The following is a 12,400-nucleotide window of genomic DNA, read 5'->3' on the forward strand; positions in this document are numbered from 1 at the left end:
CTTTTTGAGCACTATGCTTTTTTCTGTTGATGATTCCTGATGAGACGTGAAATTTGTTTTGCTGTCTTTGCCACTTTATCTCACGTTCCAAGGCCACACAAGGATATGGCTCATTCCAAGCCACTGCATTCTCTACTTGTATCCCTGCTGACTTAAAATATTATGAATGAGATATTTATTAATTAATGACTTCTTGGAAAAGGCTTAGGTACATTACGTATGTCAGTCACGTTTTTGTAAAAAGCAGCCTCACTCCTTTGTACCCTGGTATTTCGATTTTTCTCTTTGATCCTTCTGAGTATGTCTCTAATTGTACTGTTGCACTGAGACATGCTGTTGTTAGTGCAATAATTTTGTGGTCATGTGCGTCACGCTGGGATTTCTTACAGCTCAGTGCAGTGATGGCGTTGCACTTCAGCACAAACACACACATGAACACCTTTCATGAACTTATCCATTAATAGGAGGTTATTAAATATGAAAAAATACTGTGAAACTCTTTCGATAGACAACACCTTGAGTCAGAATCTCAACAACTCAAAGCCGTAAGCTTGGAGGTGTAATTATAAATTATTCATGAATTGAACTCTACTTGAATTTCTTTTTAAGTAAGACAAAATGTAGACATAGTAATACCTATACAACACTGAGTTATGATAGAAGGAAAGAATCTTAAAGAGTCAAGTTTATCAGTAGAATAAACATTTTGAGTCTTAGAAACAAAAGTTAAGCTTTGTACAAATAAATCTACTAGTGTTATCAGGCCAATTCTTCTGTTATAACTCAGCTAAGCAGCAAAGCTACTGGAGGTCCTCCAGTTACAGTGTCCTCACACACAGAGCTGACAAATGACTAACAAATAAAGTAAATGTCCAAATACTTGTGGAGCTCATTTTGGTTATTCCCTTTATGATCCTTAAATGGATAAAAAAAAGAATTGATTAGTTAATGAACAATAGTAAAGAAATAGAAAAGGTGGATTTTTTATCTAAAAAAGTTACAGAAAAAAATCACCTTAAAGGAAAATACTCTTTATTGACCGATTAATACTATATTGTCTATGTAAGCAACGTTTTCAAATAAATAAATTAGAATCCTTTCAAATATGCAAATTATAACAATAAACAAAACCATAAAGAATAGCAGGGTAGATCACTGATGAGAAGCAAGCAGCTCTCATATAGCCTATATAGTGCCTTTATCTTGTCCAGTGGCATTTTTGGCATGAAAAGAATTCTCCTATATCTTGTCCAACTTCCTTAACGTTTACATGAACTTACCTAACTAGTAGTGTCCATCCCTTTTTTACTAATAACTAGCAAAACATGCAAGATCATGAAACTTCTGCGTAGCAAAAACATCAATTAAACAATGGGAAGCTGGTGCCTGGTCTGACTTGATTGCCATCAGATCATTGTGATATCCTCAGACTTCATCATTACCTGACAAAATATAGCTGTATAGACTTACACATTATTAAAAAAAGGGTAAGAGATTCGTAACCTCTCAGCTGCTCAGAAAAATCTTTTGGCTATTAACTGTCTGAATAAAATCATCAATACCTCAAGTTTACAATGAAATGGCTTTGAAGTTAAAAAGGACAAAAGACAAAGTGGCATTAGTGGCAGGCACCGCTCAGCAGTAGGATAATAATTAATAAGTCAATAATATGCCAGTTTTGTATGTGTTAATTTATATATATATAAAAGTTAAAGTATGTTTGTGTGTATGTATGTATTTTCCAGCATCACTTCCAAACAGCTGGAGCGATTTTCATGAAACTTAGTACACGTGTTTCTCATTGATCGACATAAAATACTGTAGGGCGAAATCAACCCTAGCCCACGTCCTTCTGAGTAGGATGGGGGGTGATTTACGGTCTTGTATGCATGTATGTATGTAAATGTATGTTAATTAAATAGAGTTGGCCAGTTCCAAGCATCAACTGGATAATAACATACATACAAGACTGCAAGACAAGCACATCAGTGAGTCTTCATTGTTTGTTAATTTATTTTTATTTTTAAAGTTGTGTTTTTTTTTAATTATATTTTTCTCAAACGATAAAAAAAAAACACTTTATTTTCTTCCTGGGCCTCACTGGGTATTTCAGCTAGTAGTAAATAAGTGAGTTGCAAAGGAGTACTAGTTAATCCAGGTACAACACCCACAAGCCAATGAGCATTGGCACTGAGAAAAAGACATTTTGAAAGAAGGGCGTTTAAGCGATTATGTAATGCATGGTTGTGTTGAGTGCAGTGAAGAAACAGTTTTTTTGGAAAATAGACAGGCTTAAGGGAAAGTGTACTAAGAGATAAAAGTACCTTCAGCAGGCAGCTTCAAGTGTGTCAGCAGCTGATGGTAGAAAGAGTTCAGTAGTGCGAGCATCTTCAACAGTGCATACAGCGGCTTAGAGAAGTCCACTAGGTATCAAACAGGTGCTGTATAGTTAGTTAGTTAAACTTATAACTAATTTATATTTGATTTTAAAATAGCTTAACTGTTACCCAAATACATTGTAATTATGATGTCAATACAATGCAATGCAATTCTGTATGAATTTGGACATTTTCAAAGCTGCCTTATCTGTAAATGTCAGCTGATCCAATAGATCAAGCTGAGGTTTCACTGAACTTGAGGAGGAGGAGGTGAATAGCTTGTGTGGCAGTGAAGCACTGTCAGAACTTGCCCAGGTGTCCTTTAGGGTGATAGTATGTACCTCCAAAATGATGTGTGACGAGACTCAACATCAGGGAGGAAGGAACTGGTGGGTCACAGTCAGACATACTGTATGTGCAAGGTAGCAAAGCAGGACATACACACATGCACATGACACCAAACCTCCAAATCTGAAGTTTCGAACAGTTTTCAGGACCTTGCTGAGGTGGATGGTTACTCTGATAACTCTGAGGTGATAATATTGGATGCCCCGCTGGGTCACCTCAAAACATGTCCCCAGAAAAAGAATAGTAATAATAGTGGGGGGCGTTCAATCTATAGGAGATTTTGACACAGGTTTGCTCTATAGATGGAGAGTCTTTTATGGTGTGATATGGTAGGTTCTTGGCCATAGCTGGGGTGGATTCCATTGTCATTGTCCACGTTGGGATGAATATCATAAGTAAGAGCAGACTGTCAGTTATGCAATTGAAATTCAAAGAGTTAGGTGCCAGGTTGAGGTGCAGAACTAACAGGTGCTGTTCTCTGAAGTTCTTTCTGAGCCATGCACCAGTACAAGTAAGATAAGAGAGATTATAAGAATGATCATATCACTTTACTTTGCTGCATGACTACTACGGTGGAAACATCAAACTGAAGTGCAAATGTGTAATTAAAAAAAAAACCAACAACAACAATAATAATAGATGGTCCTAATTTTAAAATAGGCAGTGACCTTCAAGCCCAACATTCAAATTGGAAAGTTCAGGTTACACATTCATACAAACAACAAGAGAGGACACTGCAAGGCCAATTGATGCAGCCCCTCAGTTGAAAACAGGCTGGCAACACTGGGCATGAACACAGTTTTACATACTACAAGAAGCAATATTGTAGTGATACAATAGGAAATTGGAAAAAAACATTGTTTAAGAAGATGTGTTAAGGGTTGTTATGAACATTTTAATAATTAGTTAAATTAGTGAGGAAGGCTTATTACTTACTTGCACAACATCTTCAGATTGTGGTCAAAATAGCAAAAACAAACCAAAAGCCAAGCAAAATGACACCTTTTATTGGCTAACTAAAAAGATTACAATATGCAAGCTTTCGAGGTAACTCAGGCCCCTTCTTCAGGCAAGATGTAAGATGTACATCTTGCCTGAAGAAGGGGCCTGAGTTACCTCGAAAGCTTGCATATTGTAATCTTTTTAGTTAGCCAATAAAAGGTGTCATTTTGCTTGGCTTTTCTCTACATTCATAATGGCTAACCTGGTACAACACCCTAGTACTAAAAACAAACCAAGAAAACTATGTATCATAAAACAGGACCTGTAAACCAAAATTCTAGTCAAAATATTTATGGCAAATGTCATCATACTAGTGTTTGTTTCCCCTAACTACTACTAACATTTGTGGTTAGCTATTTGTAAAATGATTCAACATTTAGATATTAAATGTAGTGTGCTGTCATCTTAAATAGGCAATGAATGATGAATCAATACGTTGTGGCTGTGACCATGCACAGAGAGTAATAAATAGCAGCCATTATCCAAACAGCCAGAGCATCATAACTGATAACGATAACATGCAACTATTTTTGTTACTCCTGGTATTAGAATTCTGCTGTGTATTTTTGGTTAGTGTTTATGATCTTGGTGATTATGTGTATTACTACCAGTATCAAAAATCGTCTTTTTCTTTAACCATACCTAATCTGCCAGTCCTTCCTCATAAAATTCTTCCTAACATTATTTTTTACTACTAATACTAAATAATTCAAAAAGAAATACTCGTAAAAAAGGTAAAAACTACAAAATGAAAATGCAAAAAGGGAAATGGAACAAACTTCAAATAAATTACAAAATTAAATACAACTATTAGCAAAATTCAACATTTTAAAAGGATTGGTAAATACAACAAGCAATATCTAAAGGATTCAAATAATACAAAAAATCCAGAGAATTACTACGGGTGTACTTTTCATTTTGGATGTTTGTCCTGTTGATTTATGTTGATCTCTGAATTTCCTTTCTGTGTCGTCAAATTAATAGTCTCAGTTTCTCTGTCCAATTAAGAATTCTCATTTTGTTGAGATGAGGGAATAAAAGTTGCACTAGCCTATGACTCACCCTAGTGGTCTAGAACACCATTAACTGGAAAAAAAAGTTTTTATCTTTTCTAATACTATTTTTTATTTCTCTTCCTTTTTTGTAGGTTGTGACCGAATCCCAGTGAAATACCTTGAATGGAACAATGTAGAGTCTATAGTAGCAGTGGTTTTCTCGTGTTTGGGAATTTTGGTCACCATGTTTGTCACCTTCATTTTTGTACTCTACAGAGACACACCAGTGGTCAAGTCTTCCAGCCGTGAGCTCTGCTATATCATCTTGGCAGGGATATTCCTCGGTTACATCTGCCCCTTTACACTAATTGCTAAGCCCACAGTGGCATCCTGCTACCTTCAGCGACTTTTAGTAGGACTTTCGTTATCCATGTGTTATTCAGCTTTGGTGACGAAGACCAACAGAATTGCTCGCATTCTTGCTGGCAGCAAGAAGAAGATCTGCACAAGGAAGCCACGATTTATGAGTGCTTGGGCACAAGTTGTCATTGCTTCAATCTTAGTCAGCCTTCAGCTCACTCTGGAAGTAACTCTTATCATTATGGAGCCTCCTATGACTGTCTTGGCTTATCCTAGTATAAAAGAGGTCTTCTTAATCTGCAACACAAGCAACCTAGGGGTAGTGGCACCCTTAGGATTCAATGGGCTTTTAATAATGAGTTGCACTTACTATGCTTTTAAGACGAGGAATGTTCCAGCTAACTTTAATGAAGCAAAGTATATTGCCTTCACTATGTACACCACGTGCATTATATGGCTGGCCTTCATACCAATATACTTTGGAAGCAACTATAAAATTATAACCACTTGCTTTTCCGTGAGCCTAAGCGTGACAGTTGCTCTGGGATGCATGTTCACACCCAAGATATATATTATCATTGCCAAGCCTGAAAGGAACGTGCGAAGTGCTTTCACCACATCTGATGTCGTACGCATGCATGTAGGTGATGGGAAAGTGGCCTGTCGGACCAACAGTTTACTAAATATGTTCAGGAGGAAGAAAAATCCAGCTGGAAATACCAAGTAAGTAATTGACCCCTCCCAAAAAAAAAAAAACAAACAACAAAAAAAATCAGAAAGGCCACCACTGTCCCCAAACCCCCTCTTTTTTAACCATCAAAGAATGTCATCTTCATAACTTCCACTGTCGAGTTTCTTTAGTTTCTTTAAAACATGAATCAGTCTCAGTGGGCCTCATTTGTCATTCCTACCCAAATCCAATTGGTATGTAACATTTTCAAGCAAATATTTTTATTAGTAACAGTTTAAATAATATTACTACTTTAGAAGACACATATCTAGTTAAAGCTCTATATTATTTCCAGGTGTGCACAGTGTACTGTCAGAGAGCCATTTTGGCATCAGACAAAGGCAGTAAAAGAAGGGACCAGAAGAAAAATGTAAGCCAAAAGTCGGGGTAAAAGTCAAACAGTCAAAACACCAAACCTAAAACTGTAGACAAGAATCAAAATCAAAAATATGGAAGCTTAGAAGAATTGAACGAGAGAACAGTAACTAAAAGCACACCTAAAATTTTGGCAGAATATCCACAATTTGTGACGACCTGAAGGTACAAGATGAGGACGCCAATGTTTGCACCTTCAGGTCAATTACGTCATGCATTGCAGACTTACAATCAGCCTTACATTGCAACTCAGTATCCACTGCATACAAAATGTTCACAGAATGACATCGCCCATAGAAAAACTAAATGGTTTCATGATATAACTTGAAAAAATATCAACATAATCAAAATGACACTAAAAGTAAAAATTATATAATCAGATTTTTGCATAACACAAACCCCTAATTAATCCAAAAGCATGCAAAAGTAAGCATGGCAAAGTGCACATAAAGTTTAAAAAAGAACAAAACCAAGATGTCCAGTACAATTATATTCTTACTTGCATGTCTCCAATAGACTAGGAACAGCAATAGTACACCTCCATTAACAAATAATTACTACCAAACAGTGCATTCAATGTAAGCTGGTAATAATTTTCTTCAGTGTCATATCTTCTCATATCGCTGAGACTTTTTCTCACTGTACCATTGATGCAAAATAATCTGAAAATCTATTTCAAAATTCTAATTGTAGCCTACATTTACAGAAATAATGACTATAAAATTAAAATTACATTTTAATTGAAATAAATCATTAATGATTTCCAATTGTATGGCTATATCTCACTGTAATTAACATACCATCCTCAAAACTGCTTAATCCACTTCAGAATCACAAGGCTGGAAACAGCCAAGGACAGGGTGCCAGTCCATCAGGGTCAATTTAGAATTACCAGTAAATCTAACCTGCACATCTTTGGGAAGAAAACTGGAACACAAGGAAAAAAAAACACTTGGAGATACAATGAGTGCATATTCCACATGGACACCAACCAGGTGCATGATTCGAACTCAGTATGCTATATCTGTGAAGTGTTGGCACTGTGCACTGCAGTACTTCCTTTATAATTCATTTTCTTAATTTGTTTTTTGTGAATTAAGGTTTTGATTATTTATTGTTGATAACAATTATGAGCAAAGAGTAAATAACTGAGAACAATGGAAATTCTTGTATATACTAGGTGATATAATGAACACAAGATTCTGGGGATCTTATTAAACTATTTGTAATTTGTGTCAAGTGGCTTATAAAAGGTCATTTGGCTGCCAAGAAAAATTCATGAACTGAAGCACAAGCAATCTGTTTTATTGTGTAGCGTCTTATGGTGACCCTATTTTCCCCTTTTATATTCTTTATTGTAGACCAGGGGTCCTCAATCACAGTCCTAGAGGGCCGCAGTGGCTGCATGTTTTTGTTCCAACCCAATTGCTTAATAAGAAGCACTTATTGCTCAAGTAACACTTCTGCTTCACTTTAGTTGTGTCGCTCATTAAGATTTTGAACCCTTATTGCTTATTGTTTTAAACAGCTGTAGTCTTGGTTTTTAATTGCACCTAATTTGCAATTACATGCAAATGACAAAAGAGAGCAGCATTTCTCCATTTAGCTTCTTACCATTTACACCTGTGTGTACTTTTCATGCACTATTGGGTTTAATTAAATACTTAGAAGGAAAGTGAAGAGAAAAAAGTGAAGGACTGAGAATTACTCATCCATTTTAGTCTTCATATCATTTGGATGATATCCTTAGAAAAGGGAAGAAAATCTAGGATATGAGAATGACCTGACATAGCAGAGTTAAAGCACTAACAAGCCATGAAATTAAATTATTGGCAAGAACTGCTTTCTAATTAAGCAAGCAGGTTAGAACATAAACCTGCAGCCAGTGAGGCCCTCCAGGACTGTGATTGATGACCCCTGTTGTAGACCTTAATAAAACACCTAAAATCCCATACACCCACCATTCTGTGACCAGGTAATTTAGCACTCACCACCCCTCTTTCCGTTCTTCATCAGTATCCTCAGGCAATTAGACAGAGTAAAGAAAAAGGCAGGTGTTAAGTTACACATTTAATTATGTATTATTGATAAAATGCCGAAATATATTAAGGAAACAAAATATATTGTGAATACTGGCAAACCATACCCTTACAGCCTAAGTAACAATGCCATTTGCGTCCATAGGTGGCCCTCAGCTTATCTTCAGTCTAGCTTGCTTTGCTACTACATGGCCTTTTAATGGAATTTTGAAACAGGCCAACACAGTCTCACTATGGCTGACAAGATTGAGTTATCTTCATCATGGTCATCTCTTCATGGCCAAATGGTGAGAAACAGAGGTAAAGGCAAGGTGACCAACACCATTCTTACCTGAAAACTGAAACAAATGGGGCGTCGTTAGTGCAGAATGGCCTCTGATTCAAAAACAATCATAAGCATCCATACTTTAGACCAACAGAATAAGTTTTTCTGTCCCTTCCAAAACAGTTACTGATGAAAGCACTCAGATGCAACTCATCTCCCAGTTGCTTTGTTTAGGCAGTTTATGGCCTTGCATTGATGGATGACTTATAAGCTGTAAGTCCAAACACAGTCACCCTTGCCAAGCTGCTTTGACACAGGCTCCAGCCCCCATTTCACATTCTGAATCAGTACTAAAGACTGAAGTAAAACATGCCTTCTGAAACACTTTCTAATATTACATTTGTTTCTCTAGCTTACAAAAACGACATGCAAAATGTTTATCAACTCAGGCACTAGAAATCACTCCATCACACCATCTTAAATCCAGTACAAGTTCTGTCCATTGTGATGTTTTTGGCTACACTGAGATGATAATCTGCTGTTACAAACACTAAGATATCCTTAACAGCATACATAATTAACAGCAGCTTATGTATACCTTATGAAGCTAACAACATGGTACTGTTAACAAATGTGGTTTACAAAAAATCTATATTCACAGCAAAGTGAATGTCCTTAAAATACTCAAGACGCTGCTCACATATTAAATTTACAGCTTATTTCTGATGCCATCTATCAGCTGCTAGCTGGGTGAGACATGCTGATCTCCCATTGATTGATATTTACTGTAAGGCCCAGTCTTCTATAAATCTATTTTAATATCCAGGTACTTCATGGGTGACATGATGATTCATTGTGGGGGCAGATGATGGCCTCAGTGCACATATCCTTTTATTTGATTCATCAAGTGTTTTGCCATGTGTTGGGAATGTAGGAAAATTCTTATTTGCATGGCTTACTTTGATTTAAAGATTATGGGTGAAGTGCACACATCCCTGTGCATGATGGAAAAAGTGAAATCCTTCATATCTGGAGGTCAATTTTGGATATGATTTGTATTCTCATTTACTCACATTTTAGTTTAAAGGCCTAGAGCTCAAGTCCACCACTCCAATGCAGTTACACTTGCGACAATGTATTGCCATGTGTTGAGAATGTAAGGAAATTTTTTCTTACTTGCATGGCTGGTCAACATTCAACATATCACCACTCTGTGTTTGGGTAGGCAACTATTAGAAAAATTGGAGGCTTAAAGCATTAAAAATGTCCAAAGAGACCTTCAACCCAGAAATCAGCTTGTCACTTGAGTTTCAAGAAATACAGTTTGGTACAAATAATTATGCCTTCCACATATTTAAGATTTACTCATACCTCTGTTAAATCCTGCTGCATCCCATTGGTCAGAAATGTGTTGATTGGAAAATCCATTGTTGCAGTACATAATACACCTCAACTAATGCTGATGGTCACTACAGTTATGAGTGTTTCCATTAATGCCTTAAATAATTTTTATTTTTGTTTACAGTGTTCTTGCAGTTTGACAAATGAGAATCCTGTCCTTCACAGCACATAGGGGTTGTTGCTTCATGCTAATTGTAAAATATGTGCACAAGAATCTTCATTAACAGCGTTTGTTTTTTTTATTAACATACATGGAAGTGTAGGACCATTTAAACGCAGCTTGCATCAATTTGACGTCACTTGTCTGTGGTAGGAGTTTTAGAATTAAAATATGCAAATTCATATGAGCCGTTGATAAATGAGGCCCAATGAGTCAGAAGTTTTCAAAAGGTGGATGCTTTCTTGTTTCATTATGCTGGATATGTATACTTATGTATGTATATACTGACCACTCTTTCATTTTTATTTGTCTCTGTCTATTTCTGCATTCTCCCATTTTTCAGGTGTGCTGTTCAGTTTTCAAAAAAACATTGGTTTGACCACTACACGCTCACTGAGTGACAGGTTTAAGTTGAAGGTTGCTTCAAGAAAGGTGGTGTAAAGCCTTATGTCTGCATTTACAACTTTACTACTATTGCCTTTAGGTGATCTTAGTCTTGAGGAAATACAATAATATCCACCCTTGTAAAATTGTCGGATAGTACTGACAGAGTGCTGGGACGACAAAGTACTTCCAGACAAACAGTCAGCATCTGAATGGTGTCATGGAATGCTATCTCCTCAGCTTACTGCATTTCTTAAGCAGCAATTTTATCTGTGAAAAAATTCTGAAAGCAAACATATGGTGCGGGGTGTTTATTTCAAACAGCCGTTTTTATAATTTGCAGATATTTAGGTGTTCCTGTGATTTCATGAGGTTTTGGTGCTGGTCAAAGTAAATAAGCTTAAAATATGATATCCTTAAGCGTGAATCTTTTTCTAATTGTATGTTCTGGACCATTGTACTGAGCAGATCTCAAACACAGTCCTATTACCTACAGTGCTTAAGTCAATTATAACCTGTTTTTCCAGTGTACAATTGGTCAGATTATCAGAGGCAAAATTCATTCTTATTTTGTCCAGTGTTCAATGTGAGATTAAAGGTATAAACAGATTGTAAAAATGTAAATGCACATCATTTAGTGACTCCCACTCATATACATATATTGAATAATGTATATAAAACATTATAAAAGGACTGCAATTATTGTAGTTAGTAGTGAGGCTTTACAATGCACTCTATAGAATAAAGTAGCTTACAGTTACATATTACGGGGGAAAAGGCACCATAAGAGAGGAGATAAAAAAACGGAGATAATTTTTATTTTGTAGTCAGTTTTCATAAACAATATAAGAAACAACGAGATGTTATCACGCACTCTGCTCTGTGAATTGGTTAATAAAGACTACTGTTTCAGTTTCTTGACTGTGAGAATATCCATTATCCAACCTGCAATATCCTATCTACTGGGTCACTGGAGCCAATCCCAGCTAACACAGGGCAGGAAACAAATCCCAGGCAGAATGTACGCACACCAAGCACAATTTAGAATCACCAATGCACCTAACCTGCATGTCTTTGGACTGTGGAAGGAAACCAGAGTACCCGGAGGAAACCCACAGACACATGCAAACTCCACGCAGGGAGGACCTGGGAAGCGAACCCAGGTCTCCTTACAGCGAGGCAGCTGTGCTACCCACTGCACTACCGTGCCACCCGACTTTGAGAACTTTCAAAGTTAATTGTAACAATCATATGGAAATATTGGCTTGCTGGCAAATGTCTATACATGTCTACAAACTTTGATTTGATGAATATGGTAGAAGCGCACACATCCCTGCATATGACGGAAAAAGTGGAATGCTTCATATCTAGAGGTCAGTTTTGGATATGATTTGTATCCACATTCATTAACATTTGGGTTTAAAGGCCTAGGGCTCAAGTCCAGCACTCCAATACAGTTACACTTGCAGCAATGTGAATTCAAGGGAGAAGAGCAAAGTCTCATGTTGGACTGCCACATTATACCTGCTGAAGTTGTAGATCTCTGTTTTTCAAATTGGTATACTAGGTTTCAATAACAATGATTAGGGAGCACAGCTGGCAGCAGTGATTCACGGGCCTTGGAGCTAATGTTTAAATTGCCTGCTGGGTAACTGACTGTGGACTGTGCACATTCTTTTCATGTCTATGTGAGATTTCCATAGGTAATCTAATTTCCTAGCACATCACAAATATATATATATATATATATATATATATATATATATATATATATATATATATATAAATTATACTGATAAGTCTATGGTAGCAAAGGTCATTCAAAAAAGACCCAGGAAATTTTCAAAACTGGGCAAAAAATGCACTTTACTGGAGGGAATTTCAAAATGCTATAAAATGTATGAAAGGAATACTAAATAGAGCAACCTCTGATAACAATTTAGAAGTTTACATGGATGCGTCA

General features: G+C 36.5%; 1 protein-coding gene across 5 annotated transcripts in view; it reads left to right on the forward strand.

The window, feature by feature from the left end:
- grm1b (glutamate receptor, metabotropic 1b) overlaps positions 1–12,400 on the forward strand; it is a 347,961-nt gene that overhangs the window by 308,811 nt on the left and 26,750 nt on the right. For all 5 annotated transcript variants that reach the window (XM_039747530.1, XM_039747528.1, XM_039747532.1 and 2 more), the window contains exon 8: positions 4,876–5,806. In XM_039747530.1, coding sequence (XP_039603464.1) covers positions 4,876–5,806 — 931 coding nt within the window. The remainder of the gene's footprint in view (positions 1–4,875; positions 5,807–12,400) is intronic.

This window comes from Polypterus senegalus, chromosome 3 (assembly GCF_016835505.1).
Source record: "Polypterus senegalus isolate Bchr_013 chromosome 3, ASM1683550v1, whole genome shotgun sequence".
Classification (NCBI taxonomy): Eukaryota; Metazoa; Chordata; class Cladistia; order Polypteriformes; family Polypteridae; genus Polypterus; species Polypterus senegalus.